The sequence below is a fragment of the Scaptodrosophila lebanonensis genome, unplaced genomic scaffold (assembly GCF_003285725.1).
Source record: "Scaptodrosophila lebanonensis strain 11010-0011.00,11010-0021.00 unplaced genomic scaffold, SlebRS2 tig00000001-arrow-pilon, whole genome shotgun sequence".
NCBI lineage: Eukaryota > Metazoa > Arthropoda > Insecta > Diptera > Drosophilidae > Scaptodrosophila > Scaptodrosophila lebanonensis.
The window spans coordinates 10,701,876-10,722,765 of NW_022060529.1; the positions used below are offsets into that span (position 1 = coordinate 10,701,876).

Genomic DNA, 20,890 nt, shown 5'->3' on the forward strand with positions numbered 1-20,890 from the left:
GATTACGGAGAAGCGCCATGTACGAGTATTTTGGTGCGGCTCACTGGCTATTTTTGTTATTAAATGCCCCGAATAACTTATATGGACTTTAATTTGGGGGAAACTATTGGGGAATTCCATGGAAAATAAGTATATGGTGGATTCCGTGGTACGCGTAGTCAGACAAAGGTTAGACGATGCCACGAAATGGCCGACGCGTCATGTGTTGATCAATAATTCATTCAATTCGATTACTAAGTATACGAGTGTGTCTGTTTTCAGTGGTTGACTGAATTTACTTTTCATGAAATTTGTTTTGGTTGCATGCCAAAGAATCAACAGGAGAGTGCCGCTTCCGCTCCAATCGGGAAAGCACCTCACAAACAATAACATCTAATGTTTTATGTTCTGCCGACAAGGCATTTAAAAAATGATTATTCAGTGGGTATCAGATTATAATTTTATCGATTTATAAGTAGGCGTTTAACACAAAATGATTGACCTCATAAGTGTGCAGGGTTCGAATAACCACAAAGGTCACAACCTATGACCAAAACCGCAAGCAAAATGCTCGCGTCATGTTATGCCGATTTTGACACTCAGCCACAAACCACTGCCAATTAGTACAATGACCAGAAACTGCCCATGTTGGGGTAATGTTTGGGCCTTAGCCCAAAACCACACTTCGAACACAGCCCGCTACTGTTAATTAGGCAAATATGTACAATGTTTGTGCATTAAGCAGAACGGCCTCAGGCAGAGTTACGCTACGGGGCAGCAATTTAGAAGCACTTGCGACTATGCTAATGGAGACCCGTTTGTTTCACAATTTATTTCTCCTTATAGCCATGACGATTTCCGTTACCCATGCAGCACAAGGCAGCAACGTTGTGAGCAGAAAATCGCACGCAACGCCAATCTCCTATACAAGCACGCGATCCGCAGCCATGATGGCGCTCGCACTGGGCCAAAAGGAACCACCTACCAATGGAGGCCAGAACAAGAAGAATGCCCAGAACACTCGTGCTCCTTCGCCACTGCGGCAGGCCGATACTTCCCCTTCTACCACTACTAATACTACTAGCACTCGATCCGTAACCCATGCTCTAACTTCGTCGGCAGGCGTGTCTACAGCTTCTACTAAGCTACCTGCTACCACAACTTCTACTACAAAGACCGATCCTAATGCTTCCGCCACAGGCCACACCAAGCCGCCGACGCCCCAGATGAATGGCGCGATGTCCGGCGGCAGCAACTCCAGTGGCTCGGATAATGATGGTTTCAACACTTCCACCTCGTCCACGGCCACAGCTCTCCGTCGCCTGTACTTCAAGAGCGGTCGCAGCATCAAGAATAAAATCAATGCATCTGTAAGCTCGCTGCCCGCCCCCTCACTACCGCCCCCCCAACAACAGCAGCCGCAAACGTTTATGCATTCGGTGGGCGTTCCCAAGGTGAGTGATTTAAATACTGTGGAATTCTAGTCTATGATTGTTAATCGTCAGGTAAAGCAGGCCAAATTTATTGTTATTTAAGGAGGGAGTCTCATTAGGTGCGTGTTTCAGGTACAAGACTGGTTCCTCCTACTCTTTAGAAGAGCAGGCTTCCTCACACTCCAGATGAAGACTGGACCATCGCAAATGTGATGCCCTGTGGTTATTTCATCTACCTACTATTACAGTCTAGATTACATGTCGTCGGAAAGTTTCTTGTTGTGATGGCGCTTCATTTCCGAATGCTGTTTTATCAGATGCGACCAGGAGACGCAAGAGAACCGTATTACCCCAAGATATGCCTTGGACCTTATGTAGTTTTAGTCTTCCATTGACGGAGGAGCAGCTACTCATGGTTCACTCTTGGTCTACCTTAGAGAGCTATATGTTATATACATATATTAATAAATAGCAACTGATTATGAGCGACTATAATGCCAACTAATTATAACACATTGTTTATGTGTCTGTTTCTCATTTTCATGCACAGTTGGTTATAATGGGCACCTCGTCCGCCTCGATACCGGACGGTACCATCAACACGTCCACAGATTCTGCCTGCACGCTCATCACCAATGTGACGCATACAGACACCTCGGAGACCTGCGATTCGCTGGATTTATGTAAGTGGACTTTCGTTTGCTACCTTGCTTGTACTCATTAAATCAATGTATTGATTGATTAATGAGCCCACGGCTGCTGCCCGCCCTACACTTAGTTCAATTTCACTAATCAATCTACCGCCCATTTATTTATGCAACGCAAATGCCGCCAGGCGACAACTCGGGTCCCAGTGAACCGCTGTTTAGCTCGCTGGAGGAGCCTCTGTTGACGGCCATTCAAATAGATTCGGAACAGGAGCATGGAAGTATTGGCACTGAGCTGGAACTAACGAGTTGTTCGCGTTTTCCGCCGCGTCCAGACATGAGTCTGCAAGACAGCACTGAGGTAAGTATGTCATTCCACACAACGGAACTGATTAATTGCTGCGCATTTGCTTTTGCGTTAATTTGGGTGAACGAGTGTTTGCCCAGTGTCTGGCCTTAGTTAACTATTCCGACATGCGTTCTCTTTCATTGTCCGTCGCCTATGTGCTTCTTAGAGTCAAGAATCATGCCTATCCATACTCACTGGCGAGCCATCATCCACCACGCCATTGCTGCGCCGTCAGCCCAGCACGGCGCCGCCACCAACGCGCTCCCTCAACCACTTCACATTCGATCCGCCCCAGTCGCCCAAGTCAGCACGTGCCAGCGAGAAGGCACGAGAACACTTCACATTCAAGGGCACGACCACCAAGCAGCTCCCTTCATCGCAGCAGGCGACGCAAGCACGAAACGGTGCTGCCGCAACCACCGGCAATAACTATCATCATAGCTCCTACTATACGGATCCGGCCGAAGGCGCAGCCACCAGCGAGGGTGAGGAGGAGGCCGAGGACAAACGCAACTCTGGCAACCGCAACAAAAAACTACGTGCACGTGAACCCAATGCCAATGCAGGGACGCGTAATCGCATCTCACCCAGCGTCTCGCCGTCGAGCAGTAATCGGTCCAGCCCTAAGCGCGAACGAAAACGCACGCCCGCTGCCTCCACGGGTGCCATTTCCAAAGTCAATTCGGCGCCGCCAACGATGAAGGATGGCAACTTCTTTAATAGCTCCAGTGTGCCGTCCAAGCAGCAACAGAAATCAAAGCAGACACCTCAACAGCTGTCTCCCAGCTGCAATGCCACATACACTCAGCATCAGCAACAGCAGCAGCAGCAGCAGCAGCGCAAATACTCCTCAAGCTCCTCCAGCGGCAGCAGCGAACGGTGTTTGCGAGACTCAGCTGGCACAGGCACCATGTTTCCCTTCGATCGTGAGGCACTGGACTACGAGCGCATACAACGGGAATGCTTTGCCGTTGACACGATCAATAATACGCACCCCAGCTCAGCGACGACCAGCAGCAGCGACTCGGATGAGACGGAGAACTGTTCGGTCTATGAGCGGAAGCTTAATGTGTCCCCCACCAGTCGCTCCGTGGACATTTTCCAACAGTATTCGCGATTGTCGCAACAGGAGCAGCAGCAAAGACCGCCATCCCGTAAGAACTCGAAGCGGATAAGGCCCGACTCAGTCATACATACAACCATACGGGAGAATCAGCAATATGTGCCACAGTCCGATGCTTTCTATCCGCAGCCAAAGTCCTCCTCCCCCAACGATCACTCCCTTGCCGGACTGCACAAATTCGACGATATTGCCAACAAATTCGAACAGATACCGCCCAAACACGGATCCACTCTCAATCTGCATATGACGCATAGCCCGGGCAGCGGGGGGCCCATCAATGTTACCGCGAATCCGATGGAGGCAGCCGCTACAGTTTGCACCCAGCCACGTGCCACCATCGTCGTTCAACAAGTACGTATACGCACTGTTTGCCACCCATTTTCACACGCACACGCACACTTACACATTTATAGTTGCTCCCAGAGAAGACTCTCCCTATAAAAAAAAACCGTATATACACAGATAGCTCTTGTTATACGCATATTTTGTAGTACGAGTATACGAGTATGTATATCTGTTCATTGTGGCTTTTGTTGTGGGACGCTCTAACTGAGAGATACGAGTGTCTGCGTCCGACTGTTTATAAATTGGTTCGCACGCCGCCGATCGGCTCATTCAAATGTTTACGATCCGCGGCAAAGCATCGCAAGCACTCGGAAAATAATCACTGCGCAAATAACCATTTGAAATACTACAAGAAAATACAAATACTTGTAATAAAAGAAAGAACAACCTCTTAGAGCAAGTGAAAATATTAATCAAAATTTTCGCTACTTGTTTTTGTTTACAACTCACTCGTACTCGTATATGTCTGAAACGTTATCGACATGTAAAGTGCTCTTTAGACTTCGCAACGCCTTCAATTCATAGCTAAATTACTGATAATAAAAGTTAAGGAACTTGAAACTGTGAAAAAATTAGAAGCGTTGACATCATCCTGACACTATTAGGAGAGCAGTGAACACAAATCGAAATGGCGCCATTCTACAAGCGCATCTGTCGCAGCTTATCCAAGCGCTACAAGGAGGTATGTGATGGCAGAATGACAATAAACACTGCTCATTAACACATATGCTTGACTGATTCAGTTGCTGAGTCAACAACTATATACACATACTATACAGTGTGTGTGTAGAGTACGTTTAATAAACAGCTAAAGCACCGCCGATAAGATAAAATCGCACAGGACATAAATGCTTATATTTTGATCCATGCCCATAAATCGATAATGTTGATTTTTGGAGCCTCACACTGACGTCAATACAATGTTATCTAGATCGTGGGGGTTCGAAACGGGGGCATGAATTAGGGTCTCCAATACTTTAACTAAAGTACGGTGAAATATATTATCATCAAAGTTAAACTTTTGCTCATAAATTTATCCGCAGCTTCAGTTCTTAACAAGTACACTCAACACTCTTTAATGCCTTTGTGCTAATAAGTATTGTAAAAGATACTGCTCCCTATTTTAATTTCTTCTTCTTTTAATTAGCCATGGTCTCGACACACAAAATGCAGCCGATTTCTTTAATTTTCCAGTCAAAAAGATTTCAGTGTACCTTTTGTTATTTGCAATAAACATTTTCCTGTTCCCGTGGAAAAAATCCAAACGCAAAGCTAACATATTGATGGCAAAACAAATAAATGCTTATTTATGTAAAGTATATGTAAATTGGATAAATGAAGGCATTTCCTTGTGGGAAGACAAAAAACAACAACAAGAAAAAGAGACATTGCCAAAAAAAAATACATACATAATAATAATAAGTTCGGCGAGACGATTTCGTAGAATTTGTCATACTGTACAAGTATAAAAGACAGAATAAACAGCTGCGATTCTGAATGTAAATAAGTAAATACTTGAACATATCTTTGGTAAATAGATACATATGTACTATATATATGGTATATACATATGTACATACATATCTGAATACTTGATAGTACTCAATGAAGCGTGCCTTTAGTATTCTCAATTGCATTGTTTATTTTGCTTAATCGGCTCTGAGTAATCCATTTAGGTGTAAATTGTAACTAGCATTTGCTCTTTTGAATCAGAACTGGCAGTAGATAATTAACAAGATTTACAGTTACAGCACAAAACTGACCATTTAATGAAATGACGTCACGAGTCATTGTTGAGGAACTTTTCATGCAATATAATACAATTAAAAGACAAGGAGACGTTCTGCTAAAGACTTAAGTGCAGGCAAACATTTTAACATGAAAATGCATTTACGTGCAACGAGCCATCAACCAATCTACACTTTACAATCTAACGTAATTATTTGCATATTCGTTTAACCCTCTATGCCTACGTAGCTCTGACAGGGAGGCAAGTCCTGGGGGTGTGCCTGTGATATAAATATATAAATTTGCATTTTCTTTTTCGTCATAATTTAACTGCGATAAAACCAAATGAATTAATATCTACCCTGCTTAGTGTTTTGAATTTTAAATGAGAAATTGTTTCCAATTCGTATATAAAAAGGAATAATTAAATCAACAAAGCTGTCAACGAATTTAAGATGTGCTGGTTATCTTCTAGTTCGCTGTTCCTTAAAGCGTTAAATTTGACCATGCAGCTAAACAATTAACAATTCAATAAGCTTTGAACACATTCGATTTAAATTTGTTATAATTAAACGGAAATTCGATTTAAATTAGACTTGCAACCATAGCCTACGAACACAGTCTGTGTTCAATATTTATAAATCTATTCACATTGCATATTCCAGTTAAATATTATTTTCACCCTATAACATATCTGTCTCAATTAAACTTCCAAGGTTGCAGGTAAAAACAAATTATATTCGCGTATCGCGCACCAAATTTAATTTATTCGACATGCATCAATTGAATAAAAAGTATGCAAGGGCTTGTTTACTTATCAAGAAATACATAACAATCGAACAATCAAACAATCGAACCTTGTACTGCCCGTTCGTGTCCGTTCTCTTTGAAATTGAATTTGATTTTATTTATAATATAGATGAACATGTTGCAGTAGTTTATGATTTGCCAAAACGATGGCAGCGGCTGTTGACTCGCACTCTTGTTCGCGAACTCTCTGCACGCATCCCAAGGACGTTTATTTTAAGCTCGCGGCAACCGAAACTTTTACCCCTAATTATAGAGTGACTGTGCAGAGAATAGAACAAAGCAAAACAAAAATTGAGAATAGCCACCCAACATAATTTATGGTCAAGGATACAATTTGCTGCATAATTTGGCTATTTCTTGAAGGAATAATGGACTAACGGACTGACTGGCAAATTCAAGTTGGAATTGCGAAAAGAATTTCGAATGTGTGTTGCTGTCAGCAATGAGTGTGCATGTATTTATTTAATACGCATACGCCACGTTGCCTTTGTAGTATCTGCCTTTAATGGCGGCCCCATTCTCGTAATGCCAGTGAGTGAGTGCGTGTTTATTCAGTTCCCTTAATTACATCTACTTGTACTTCACGTTATGTTCCCCGCTTTCCTGGTATTTGTTCTGCCTGCTGCTTTTATTTGGCTTGGGTTGATGACCTGTACTCGTTGTTTATGAGCCGTTGTTGTTCCTGTTACTGTTACTGTTCATGTTGCTGTTTTTGTAGCTTTTCGGGTCAGTGTGTTAGTGTTATGGGGCTTGTGTGGGTCAATCGTCTTTTAAGTGTCATTTATTAACTGATTTATATGATGGTTGCTAGCAGATGGCGTCTCGACGCCACCAGCTGTAAAACTCCACAGATTGGCCAATTTGCATTATTTATGCTTAAATGCACATGCGACATTCCTACGTCTTCCTTGGCGCCTTCCTGTGGACTCGCGCACTTAGCTGCCTTCGTTTGCATTCTCTGTGCAATTGGATTCATTGACCCCATTGTGCCGACTACTAAGACTTGCAGCCTCTGCAGCCTCTGCTTCATATGCAGCAGCGCCATAAATAAATTGCAGTTATAAATAAACATTTTAGCTACATGCTGCACACTTGCAACGTTTGTTTTCATGCATCCGAAAATAGCAGCCTTGCTTTTCCGACACCGCCTGCGCACGGAAAATTCCAATAAGCGCACAATGCAAGCCGCAAAACGTAAATAGTATTTGGAATTTTGCAATGGTCCAGCGCAAAGGTGTTGAGTTACTGACAAATTCAATAAGCTGAAATTTTCAAACGGCCTCTCCATTGTCTATAAACATTCAGACCTGAGGCAAAGCAGCTGCTGTTATAGGAATGAAATAATATGACAGGGAACAATTACCAACAGCTTTTCAACGAAAAAAGGATTTAGGAAATCCATTCTGCTTTAAATTCACAACTGTGCATGAAAGTAGGAAATTGGTTTGTCTTTATCAGTGCAGACCTTCGATGCAACAAATGTCTTTTATTAAATGAACTAACTTTATCATCAGAATACTTTTTCATGTTTATTCCGGCTTGTTTCAGAAACATTTGCAAGCCAAATTCAAAATGATTAACTGCTTACTGGAAATGAGCGCAATAATAATTATCTACAGCACACTTTTGGGCTTCACTTTAACAGTTTGGCGAGCTATGCCAACTTTAACATTAAATCAAAAGTGATTTAAAGCAACAAATTATGAATATTTATGAGCAGGCTCGATTTATGTGACAGAGAAATTTTCAATTATTTTTAATTTAATTGACCAATACAACCAACACCAGATTTTACGGAAACCAATTAAATAACAAGTGGGGTTTTAAAATGTATTTTTACACAACTCAGTAACGTCGAGCTGTTTTTAAAACAGAAAGTTTCTATTTCAAGTGAAAATGGCTTCAAGGCCACTTATTAATATGATAATTAAATTTTAGTTAAGCGCTACGAAACAAGGTTTTTTCGCCCCTAAAACCATTTTTATGAGTTGAAAACAAATTGTTGATGCAAGTTGTTGCGAACTTATTGCCATTCTATTTTACAATTGATTGAATACAGAACGCCTTTTAATGGAAATGATGTGATTTACAAGTACATGCACAGCACTCGGTGTACGCTTTTATTTTAATGTTTACCAAACTCGTACTACAAGTGAATGTATTTTTAAACGGTCCTGTGTTATGCATGAGACGAACATTAGAGGGAGCGCGCAGAGAGGTTCGCTATCGTATTATGTATTGGATATTTATTGAACACAACGAAGTGTGAAATGAGTGCTGGCAGACGTTCGCCATCCATTTTCGTTTTCAAGTAATTTATGCACATGAATATTTTGCATATTTGAATATTGTTTCGTTTTCCCTACCACCTAGTCGGCTACTCGCAATGCATTAAAATTCAATTACAGTCGCCATGCATTCAGTGCACAACATTTATTTGCAAACTTATCGCTAAGTGCGAATTGAAATAAACACAGCTCGGAAAAGCATACTACTCGTATTTGTTTACTACCTGGTCTGCATTAGTTAGTTATTTGTTCGGTGCAAGTGAACCTGCGTGCTTCCAAATTATGATTATTCCCTGCACTTCGATACGGGAATTTCCTGTACGTGCTTTAAAGAACGTTTGTACATATAAGTATGCCTTTGGCAGTTTTCTCACACCTCGTGCCTCTTCAAATATTTAATGATCAGTTGAAAGGTGAAAAGTTACACGCAGCGTTGCGTTTTGAGTAGCAAACAATAGAGGAAAGCATTATGCGAAAAGAAAAAGGAAATCATAACAAAAACACACAAAGTTGTTTTAAAAATAACCAAATTCGAAGCCAAGTCAAGGAACGGGCTGGAATAAGGTGTGATAGAAAAGTAACAGATGGCATTAGCAAGCACATATAAGTATTTTGATATACCAGGGTCTCCAAAAAATCTACATAAATGTGAGTAGAAAAGTAAAAGTAAATATTTAGAGACTTCAACTACCATCACATTTTTATTCATATTGTAAAAGAATTAATGGCTTGTCTTCATAGTTTCTATTTTTTTTTAGAAATTTAAATTTACGCAGAGGGCCGTAAATCTGTCCAGTAATCAATTAATTTGTTTATTATAAAGCAATTTTATAAAAAAGATATTACGTTTGCAATAATAACAATCGAAAATACTTTATAATTCGTTCTTCATAGATCTGAGTAAACATTTGGAAATATGAATTTAATCTTGAAAATACTAAAGCAACGTCTGCCAAATACTGAAAAATGCAGAAATCATATACGCAACTGATTTAACTTTCTATTCAAGAATCTTCTAAGCATAATTACATTACTACGTAACACTAATGAACTCAGCTTTCCGCTAATGAACTTATTATATTTGAGACTCATTATTTTAGAGTTTAACCAGCTTCTCGATTACAGTTAATATATCTACTTTGAGTTTTTTGCATTTTATGAGCACATATAAAATGTATAATAAAATACATTTTACGCCACTTAACTCACTTGGGGCAACAGGGCGTATGTGAAACATCAAAAAGCGTTTAAAAGAAAATGAAACCTTTATGGCTTCTAAATGTGTTGCGTTGTTTTTGGAGCACAAAACAGCATGCACATACATACCTAGATCCATAAATACATTACTCATACGCATCAATGCGCTTTAAAGACTGCTTTCGTCACCATTGAAAACGTCTTAAATTTGTTTGTTGTTGGGGTAATGTCGTTGTCAGAAGTCTGGTCCGCGAGCTCGAACACACGCATTATGTTCACAGATCGTGCAGTAATCACTCCCCAGTGTACATTTGTAAAAGTTGTATCTTTCGGCTAGTTGTAACATTTGGTTGCTTACTTGTTGTGGATTGTGCGTCATGTTGTGCTTCTAATTAAAGACCCGACAGGCCCACATGACACTCCCCTTTCCTTAACTACAAACACACAGCAGACACATGTGTGTGTGTATGTAGCCAAATTAGTTTCTACTAGGGCTGGATATTATTAATTAGCAGCTGCTTGCGGTGAAGAGCAGCTTTTTTTGCTTGTTGGTTCGTAACTGCCAATAAAATATACGAATTAATTTCACCATCAGCCAAATAAATTCTTATGCACATATGTATGTGCGGGTGTGTGTATGTTTTGATAACAACCTGCTGAGTGTCTTCGCAGGTAAAACTTTATGAGTACAATCTAGAAAAATGAATGGCAAAAGTTTCCGTTGTTTCAAGACTTGAAAAAGCTCAGCTGAAATATATTTTACTCGGCTTCTTGTTGCTTAGATACGAGTACGGTCATGTGAAGAAAACTTGACATACTATCGGTCCTTTAGCCCTTAGGCTTCCTGTTGCTCCGAAAATGCAGCAAGCTTAACATCTTGTTTGTATTGTATTTATTTGTCTCGAGTGCGAACTTTAGTTAAATGCTAATTGAATGCTTATGTTTGGCATGTTGTTTCTGTAAACGGAATTAAGCCAACATGAAATTTAATTGGGGATTGAAAGTGTAGAAGCGAACTCTGCAAAAGGCAGCCAGTGTGATGCTCAAAACAGGCCAAACAACAATTAAGCTAAGATAGCAGGAAAATGAAGCATCTATCATCTATCATCATAAGTATAAGTAGAACAGTTAAAATTTAATTACGAATAGCAGAAGGTCAGTCTTCCATACCCATCCCATTTAAATGCCAAATTGATTGAGTTGAGGTGTTGGGGGGCTGCGAAAAAATTAAGTCGGCCGTTGACGTGGCCAGAATAATAAAATTCTATTTTGGACGAGTAAAAATGTAACCGCCCAGTTACTTGGTTGAGCGAGCCCAGTCGGGCATCAATTTGAATGCAGCTAATTATAAAAGTATTTTACCCGCCCCTTTTGCATCGATTGAAAAAGTTTTGCATGAGTTCGCTTTACCTATGAATAATGAGCCTTGAAAGGTTATCAAACTCGCAAAATGGGGCCGCACAAGAGCGAGAAGATAAGGCTAAAGTTTCTCTATGCTCCCACCTCCCTCTCCGCGCCCACCAAAAAAGCTTACAAAAATGTCTACAATGTTGTTATCCCCCCTCATCGCAGTCAGCTGCCACCTGATACTTGAGGCGCAAGTAGAGGTAGACTAGGGCACGGTATTGAAAAACCTTGAGCCACTTAAGCGGCTTGCAACGTGAATAACGAAGGGCTGGAGCGAAGGAAAAGAATCCACTATTTATGCAAAGCAATAAATGCAGCAAGCAAAATTAATAGAGCTTTCTTTTAGTATTTGCATTCAATGCAGGGCTAATAAAATATTATAAACTTATCTGGTCGAAAGAGCTGGTGCAAGAAAGCGCTCAAAAGCGCTTGAGCTACCCATATACTTGTACTATATATACATATGTATATAAGCGTTTTATATAGTCAGCACTAAGCAACAGACTACAAGCAGTGGCACTCACGATTTATTGAAAGCCTTTCACGACAATCAGCTTAACAATGTTCCTCTTCTCTCTCCCTCTTCTCCTCTTTTTTTTGGCCGACAGCCGTCCCTGAGTCTGGACAACACCGTTGAAACGCTTCTGATCAAAAACGAAGGCGACTTCATCAGCGTGGAGCAGGGAAAGGAATTGAACGCTCGCAAGCGCAACTCACAGCAGCTGGCACATCCGCCACATGCCGCGCACTTAACGCACTCTCAGCAGCAACAACAACAGCATCACCATGCACAAGGACACGCCGGACTCGTACAGCAAAACAAACGCGATGAGAACATGAGACAGTTGCTGGATGTTACCAATACACTGACTATCGAGGAGCTGCGCGATTTTGAAATGCGGTATGTATTATTTATTTAGAGGTATGGAAGTAAACTTTGTAGCGAAAAGTTGTTCTAAGCCGATTAAATAAAATGCAATTGCGGAATGTGATTACTTACCTTTCCCCCCGCCGTACCAATTTGATACTTGTGTATTGAAAGTCCTTTGAAGCTGCAATGAGCGCAACAAAGAGCCCCTCTTAGCCTCTTAAAGCAATACGTGTAACTACATGAAAAGCAATACTTACATTACAACGCATTCGATAGCCAGTGAAAGTTCAAGGTTCACTAACTTTATTCGCTCATCAACAACATCCGATCAAAGGATAGGAAGCGAACATTGCTCTTTGTCAGCGCTTGCTGTCAGCCTGCCTAGCAACACAACAGGTCTCGTAGAAATATTGTACTATAACCATCAGTTTATGTGAATCACTTCAAGGAAACACTCGCAAGCCTGCAAATGTGTTACCTTTCAGCAATTTAAATGCTGTTATCTGCCTGTAAGTCTTCATAGGCACTCATACGTGCTATTGGACCCAAGTTCGTTTTACTGACATTTCGTCCCTTGGGTGCCTGCAACCAATTCAAATGACAATTTTTGAGGCGCAAAGAAAACAACAAACATGAAAATTGCAAATCAAATCAAATTCTATTTTGAATACCGCAATGCGCCAGAAAATGGACAACCTGAACAACAAGCACATATGTTCGTTGGCAAAACCTGCATGTTTCATCTAAGTATAGTATATACGAGTATACTTGTGTAGTATGTGCACTTGTGTGAGTCAGTGTTCGAGCTAGCCAAGCCCTTGATAACTAATCAAAAAGTTTTTATTTTAGCTTTCATCTGCTTGGCCAAGTTGCGGTCAACGTGAATACACAGACATGTATATATCCTACTGTGTGTTACACTGAAAATAAATATAATTGTTTTAAATTTGTTTTCCCGAGTCAAGAACACTCCATGTAGGAGGTATGTGAGGGCCCATTTTTTTAATTTTTTGATTGAGTTTAAACTTCATTAACATATTGAGGAAAGAAACTCAATAAATATATGACCGCTAGCTTACAATCATGTGTGGACAGAGATTAGCCCCAAAGATAAATAATTAATTTAAAAACTCCATACATAGTGGCATGTACTATCCTTGTTTATTTATTTTTTATTTGTATCAGAAAATATCTTTATGCGATTAAGCTACACGTTTATTTCAGCTAATTGATTTTTTAAAACATTATTCTATGTAGATAAATGGAATTTAAAAATCCTTTCCTAATTGACAAAAGCGGTCCACCACTACAGAAGAAATTCTTTCAACCGTTTTGGCTTGAAGTGCCTTCAAGCTGCAATGTTTCGAAGATATAAATAAATATACTATACTAAGCAATGTAAAAGTAAAGTTATAAAGTACAGACAACACACAGCTGAGGAATCGTTTTTTCGAACAGTGTATATACATAAACGAACTGTTTGATGTGCGTGCGCGTGCTTGTTTTTGCTCATGTGTCTGTCCTTCATTGTTTGCATTTTAACTTGGGGGCGGGACTGTAGAAACTTTCAAAGCTAAATCACACCAGCAAACATACACACACAAACACACACAAGCACACACACACACACTCACATACATACAGATGCACACGCATTGTTGTTGATGGTATTTCAATTACAAAGCGGATGTGGATATAGAACAGTTCCAGTTCCCACCTTCAACGTGCATATTGTTGAAGCGCAATCTGCTCTGATTAAGCTGCTGTCAACTGCATGCGTGTGCTTGTATTCGAATTTTTTTACGAGCATATACATATGTGTATACATACTACATGCATAAAGGCATGAGTAAGTTTGGGCGTGGAAACATATTTGCAATGTCGCTAAAATTCACACCACAGCCGTTGCCCTGAAAGTCAATGTAAATTTTTATGGCATTTTCCGTTAAGGACCTTCGTCGCAAACGCCTAGTCGAACACTTAGCGATCCAACAGCTGAAACTTTGTTGCCTTGCGTGAGCTAACGTTGTTTGTTTGTTTGTTTGTTTCTTCTTTTTTTGCACCAACATCAATTTAGAACACTTTGTTGTATATGTATTTGTGTGTTGCTAGGGCTGGCCCTGTAATTGAGGCTAAATACAGCCAGTTACTTACATTTAATGACCCTCAAGCCCATTAGGAATCTAGATAACAATTTGCACTCACTTATATAGTAGACAGTCGGAGACGACTGCCTCCTCGCTTGAAATCGATGCTTGTTTTTTGAGCGCAACATGGCGTATGCGTAACATTTAATTGTCCTCGAGCATGACCATCATAATTCCGATTGCATTGGGCAGCAGAAAATAGAACGGCTTCAATTTACTTTCATTTTAATTCGAAATCGGCTGCAATCGAGTCGGTGTTCAAAACCATTATAAGGCACACTGAAGAGTATACAAGTACAAGTATATTGTACTTGTAGCTCTGGCGCAGAAGAAAAATATGTTCAGAAATGAAAATCATTACATTTTATTGACCTGAAAATCTTGCTTGTTTAGACAACACATATTAATTATAAAAGCTTTATTAATTTCAACAATAATGTACATTCGAGTACATCATAATTATTCTACATCTAGCGTATTTCTCCTGCGATTTGAAAATAAATCACAGAACAAATGAAATTATATTAATCACTTAATTATTGTATTGATTTTTGATTTTTTTGTATTTTTGTTGCAGCTATGGCTCACCACATCACAGTCGCTCACAGTCGGTAAAGACGCCAGGCAGTCGTGCATCCGGTCGGCCCAATCAGCTCTGTCTGCCCCAGCAACGCTCCCGGTAAGTGTCAGCCGAACGTTTGCCGCTGGCTTATAGAATTAACTCTGGCTTCCTCTGTCACTCGAAACAGCGTTGCCTCCATGCCCAATACTGGCGTCGAGGAGGAATACTACAGACTACGACACTTCTCCATCACGGGCAAGGGTGTTGTAAATCGCGGTGATTCATTGAAGAGTCGTCGCAGTCGCTCGAACAACAGTGTGGCCAGCTCTAATTCCAGGTATGGATAACTTGACAACCTCCGGTGTGGTCACACCCTTCATCTAAACATATGTATGTGTCGTTGCAGCACCGAGCACTTGACCGCCCAGCAATTGCCCGCCCCCAGCTCAGCAAGGACATCCGCCACCTGCAGCTTGGCCTCGAGCCGTGAGAGCAGCACCTCCAATCCAGGCAGCGGTCCCTACCGGTAAGTCCTGCTGACCACAATTCACAACTCGGTTTATTTTGCTTTTTCCTAATTGTTGTCATATTTTACAGGGTTCTTATGCTTGGAGGTCCGGCAGTGGGAAAGAGCTCTTTGGTCTCACAGTTTATGACTTCGGAATATCTGCACGCCTACGACACAAGTATAGGTAGGTTGCTTTTAATTCCTTCCCCCCCCCTCCTGGCTATGCCGCCCCTATAGTTCGTTCGCCGCACTGTGTGTCTAACCTTAGTACCCACTCGTATTTGTATATGTTTGTGTGTGTGTGTGTTTGTGTATTCGGGGTCTAGCCCCGTTTGTTTGTTTGTTTGTTTGTGTGTGCGCTCTTAACAATTGCTGCTCGTTTTTATTTATTTTTTTGTTATGTTTTTTTGTTTTGCGAGTGTGTGTGCGTCTGTGTAAATCCATGTCTGTGTCCCTGCATATTGCCGCGTGTAAGCTGCCCCATCGTTAGATCATTGCTCCTGCTTTACGTCTACAATTTAATTGGCCGTTATACATTTTGTTTGCAACTTTTTACGACCGCCCTGTACATGCCTGTTGTGCCATAAATTTCCCACCTCAACACAATGTGCATAACAAAAATCAAATGCCCACAAATCAAAATGGAAATTTTTGTAATTACACCAAAGTCCAAAGCCAAACCAAGCGAATTGCCAAATTGAAACGTGCAAAATTTTCAAATATTTCCAGCATAAAGAGCACCCACCATACATACATAAATAGTAAATATTTTTTTTGTTTTTTGTTTTATTTACAATAAAAACAAAAGATCAAAAGTCATTGTCATTTGGCTAAATCAAACTTTATACTCGTAAATCCATTTCAAAATATACACATGTCGAAACTGATTTCTTTTTGTTCTCTCTCGTCTCTTGGTCATGTCCATAAAAACGTTTCATTCAATGCGCTTCCAAACTGAACTCAACTCGATAAACTCAAATGAATAAATAAACCAACAACTACAACAACAACATCAACAACGACAATCAATGACAATTATATGTGTATTCATTGCTAACAAATATATACACACGAACAACAACAACATCTACAACAACTTACTGTATTAATTAAAACAAAGATCTAGGCAACTGTGATATACGCATACATATTGAAAAAGCCGCCGACGGTAAAAATTAAATAATAATAATCATATTAATAATAATGCTATTCCTCACCATAATAATTATGCTCATATTTACGAAAATTAGTATTTACATCTCTAATTGCTTTACGTCACATTTTCAATTTTACACTAAACTTAACTTAAGCAATTCAATTCGAATCAGCTCTTCAGGCTATATATTGACCTGAATTCGACTGCCGTTCGCTTTATTTAGTTTAGCGTTTTACATATAAATTTATAAACAGGGCACAACAACACACACTAACTAGTTCACCGATTAGAACGCAGACTTAGATATGAGAACTCCACACGAAGTATTGTAAAACAAGACAAAGCCAATATTCCCAACACACAAATCAAACGCACATAATTTCCTAAAAGCCATCCAACTACTATACACACAGTAAATACAGTATCTGTACAGATACTACAAATATCGCCACAATTGTTCTTCATGGGCAGGAATGACTATTCCCATAAAAAACAAACATTCGACCATTTGTACATATTTTATTTATAATGAAGTGTATTTATTTATAATTTTTTTCCATTTCGTTTTTGTATCCTTATTTTTATTAAATGTACTTCATTCTTTTTTAGTTATATTCAATTAATTTTAAATTTTAAATTATTATTATTCTTCTCTTTAAAATCGCATTCAATTTCAATTCAAATATTCCTTTATTTTATCATTGTTGGTTTTTTTCACTGCTACTTGAACTAAAACTGCCTCTTTGGCTGCAACTTCACAGTTCCATTCTAAATTTAAAGTGGACGCAGATTCTTTTTATGATGACTTTTTTTCAAACAAGATATGCTATCCCCGGACTAATTATTTTTATTTCAGTCAGCTTCAATCCAATTTGTTTTCTATTTTAGCATAGTTTTGAACATGTTCAACAGTTTAAAAAGTCATTCTCGCCCTTCTTACTGTCAACAAAAACTAAAGTACTGCATACTTTTGGGGGCCGGAAATGCAAACAATCACTCATTCATCCACACCAACAACACATTCATCGCCTTAAGAAGCTTGCTTACCCTGAATTTTGCCTGCCATCATCATTTCAAAAGCATTCATAGCACGTTCACATTAATTGATGAAAATGCGAACTCTGTAAATATTTTCATTGTATATACACACTTTCCTGTTATGTAGCAATGCGGGCATGTTTCTCATTTAATTAACCCTTACATCAGGTATTTAAGCTGACCACAAATCCCAAAAAGGAATTCAATTTGAAATATGCCCATTAACACAACAACAAAAAATCGCACGCATATCGCTGATGATCAGCCTACAACCAACATTTTATCAGACACATCCACAATGAAATGCTGGCCGAGAGCCATTTACATAGACAGCATATTGTAAATATTTAGTAAATAAATGGCATTTGCAACAAAAATAAAAATTTGAAATTAATTTATAATTGAAATGCCAATATCCAATACTTATTCCCACATCAGTTTGTAGTATAAAGTTTCTCTGTTTTATGTTTAGTCTGCTTTGGCAATTACAATATTTGTTTATTGGTGATAATAATAAGTTGTGTGTTTCCATTTCAAATAATGTACAGATGATGAATCTGGGGAGAAAGCCGTATCAGTATTACTAAGTGGTGAGGAATCGGAATTGATATTTATCGACCACAGCTACACAGAAATGACGGTGAGTAAAATTTTCAAATTGATTAACAAATTAAAGTGAAAGTGTGAGTGATTGAAATTGTTATGCATACATACATATATGTGCATACAAGAAAATCGACCTTAAATCGAATCTTTTATTTACATAATTTGGCACGCAATATTGTAAGTACAATAACAATACATAGAGACAAAGCCAGTGGTCTTAAAATAAATTCTATAAGTACGTTATAAATTGACTTTATTGTTGCATTATAATTACAAAATATAAATGAGTTTTGCCAACACAACTTAGATAATTTGACCAGATTTTAATAGTCGTTCATTTGTGACTGGCATGTGGTTGTCTCTATTTCTGTCACATGCAGAGACAAATACCTCTTTCCTTGAATTCTGCCATAATAGAGCTTTAAATGTATAGACAACACACTCAAATCACACCAAATCTGTCAATAGTAAATGGCGTTGTGGCCAGTTAAACATTACTTAACACCCGTTTCGATTCGTGTCATTTATTTTCACAGCCGAATGAATGTCTGTCCAGCTACGATCCGCATGGCTATTGCGTCATTTACTCTGCCGCCGACCGAAGCAGCTTCAATGTTGCTGAGCAGGTGCTGCAGATTCTCTGGACCAATCAAAACATAGCCCAGAAGGCAGTCATATTGGTGGCCAACAAAGCTGACCTGGCCAGAAGCCGACTCGTTACATCCGAAGGTAAGTGCATATTAAACGTTTATCATTTTACATTTCGAAGCGCGCTTGAATGGGCTACAAAAATAAAAACAGCAGCCATAGACTGTAGAACATAGAAAAAGGTCTGTCTAAATGCTACTGATGATGATATCGACTTGTAACGGTAGTTTAGTAAAGGGCGACCCAAACCCACTCAGCCAGTGAGAGAGAGAGAGACAATTGTATCGCTGGCATTTGGGGTTCCAATGAGAGTTGATTAGGCGGAAGTTGATTGGCACACACAAACACACACACACACACACACACACATCATCATCATCACACACCAAAACCACCACATCGTTAGATTGTCGAGTTGGCAAAGGTCATGTGTCTGCTCTTTCCGCACCTACTACCTTAAAGTAAACGAGAGTTTATTTTTATTTTTCTACGATATTTAGCTTCAGAGCTTTGCTGCCCAAGCGCCTGTTGCCATAAGGACGGATAAATCAGAAACGGACTGGGTGGCGGGCACTTTAAGCGTAAGATGAAAGACATCTACGAAATTTAATATTTTTAGCAAATCTCATTTGGTGTTTAATAATCGCATTGGGATTTGCAGACAGAAAGTAAATGGAAATTATGCACACACACATATACATATATATATACACACACACACACAAACACACATACATATATAAATACGTGTGGATGCGTGTGGGGTCTTGGAATGGCGACGGCTCTTTTGATATAACAGGAAATTGTTTCTGCGACAAATTGATTACATTTTATCCCTGTTATATTGTGCCGATGCCGCGTATACGTAATACAAATTTCAGTAATTGTTTTCCTGTTTTAATTTTTTATTGTGCGCGCAGCACCTTAATTGTAGGCGGCCTTTCCCTTTCTTTAAACAGTTTCTGGCTCATTTCGAAGGCCAAGCAAACACTGCAAACCCCACAATTGTTAACCAACAACATTAATTTGTCACATAATTAAAACGCAGCAAATAGAAGTATGTCAGAAACAATCTTGTTTACAATCCGCTGCCTTCTGTTTGCGGTTCACCATCTAACAAGGAGGGGTAGGAAAAGGACGGTTGACTCCAACTCCCATGTACAACTTAAATGAAATTATTTTGTTGACTGCAAATATACTTGTACGCATCATTTATGTACATTTAATTAGTAACTATAGTTGCAGAAAGCAAGCACTGGCTTATTGGCCAACAATGTATCATCTAACCACATTTGTTTAAATACTTAAAGCTTTGGGGTGCGTCATACCAATAGGCTTTTTAATAAACGTAATAATAAGCTGTTGGAATTTATTTCGCGGCCACAGAACGAGAGGAGAACACGCTATCAAAATGTAATAAAATGACGCCAACTTTCGGCACATCGTTAATAAGAAATTTTGTTTGGCAGTAAAAGAGGGCGCGGTGTGGTTTATTTTGGGGCGAGTACTCAACTTTAATAACTTGAATACTTCAGATTTTACGATAACAAGTCGGCCCGACTACTTCATATCGCAGTTCATTGAAGACTAACTTCAGAATTTAATGGGGATATTAATCGGTCAAGTTCTGTTTTTATGCTTAGCATTACAATATAATTTAATAAACATTTCTTATTTATATTTTTTCTGGGCAGAGGGCAAAGCTATGGCCACAGCCTATGACTGCAAATTCATTGAAACTTCTGTGGGCATTAATCACAATGTGGATGAGCTGCTGGTGGGACTGTTGTCACAGATACGACTGAAGCTCGAGAATCCCGAGAAATCTAGGTGAGTGATTCAACTAATTTGTGGCGTAAATATCAAACTAATAGACAGCGGTCCACTCCATAGAGATTTGTTCCGCAAGCGCTCCATTCGTAAGTCGAAACGCCGCGCCTGCTCGCCCCTCAGCGCGGGCTGCCTGAATGCCAGCACGCCCCTCGCCCAGCTCGGAGGAGCCATGGGCGAGGCAGTTAGTACACCACCAGGCAGTGCCCACAGCAGGT

At 39.7% G+C, this 20,890-nt stretch overlaps 1 protein-coding gene across 2 annotated transcripts in view; it reads left to right on the top strand.

The window, feature by feature from the left end:
* LOC115628284 (mucin-5AC) overlaps nucleotides 1–20,890 on the top strand; it is a 41,439-nt gene that overhangs the window by 19,867 nt on the left and 682 nt on the right. The window contains exons 3-15 of one of the 2 annotated variants that reach the window (XM_030524319.1): nucleotides 826–1,433; nucleotides 1,963–2,095; nucleotides 2,248–2,420; nucleotides 2,575–3,882; nucleotides 11,915–12,207; nucleotides 14,902–15,003; nucleotides 15,074–15,223; nucleotides 15,293–15,412; nucleotides 15,484–15,578; nucleotides 18,137–18,228; nucleotides 18,731–18,923; nucleotides 20,537–20,672; nucleotides 20,736–20,888. In XM_030524319.1, coding sequence (XP_030380179.1) covers nucleotides 826–1,433; nucleotides 1,963–2,095; nucleotides 2,248–2,420; nucleotides 2,575–3,882; nucleotides 11,915–12,207; nucleotides 14,902–15,003; nucleotides 15,074–15,223; nucleotides 15,293–15,412; nucleotides 15,484–15,578; nucleotides 18,137–18,228; nucleotides 18,731–18,923; nucleotides 20,537–20,672; nucleotides 20,736–20,888 — 3,556 coding nt within the window. Of the gene's footprint in view, nucleotides 1–825; nucleotides 1,434–1,962; nucleotides 2,096–2,247; nucleotides 2,421–2,574; nucleotides 3,883–4,414; nucleotides 4,559–11,914; nucleotides 12,208–14,901; nucleotides 15,004–15,073; nucleotides 15,224–15,292; nucleotides 15,413–15,483; nucleotides 15,579–18,136; nucleotides 18,229–18,730; nucleotides 18,924–20,536; nucleotides 20,673–20,735; nucleotides 20,889–20,890 lie in introns of those variants that run through there. The other variant, XM_030524329.1, reaches the window with a different exon arrangement.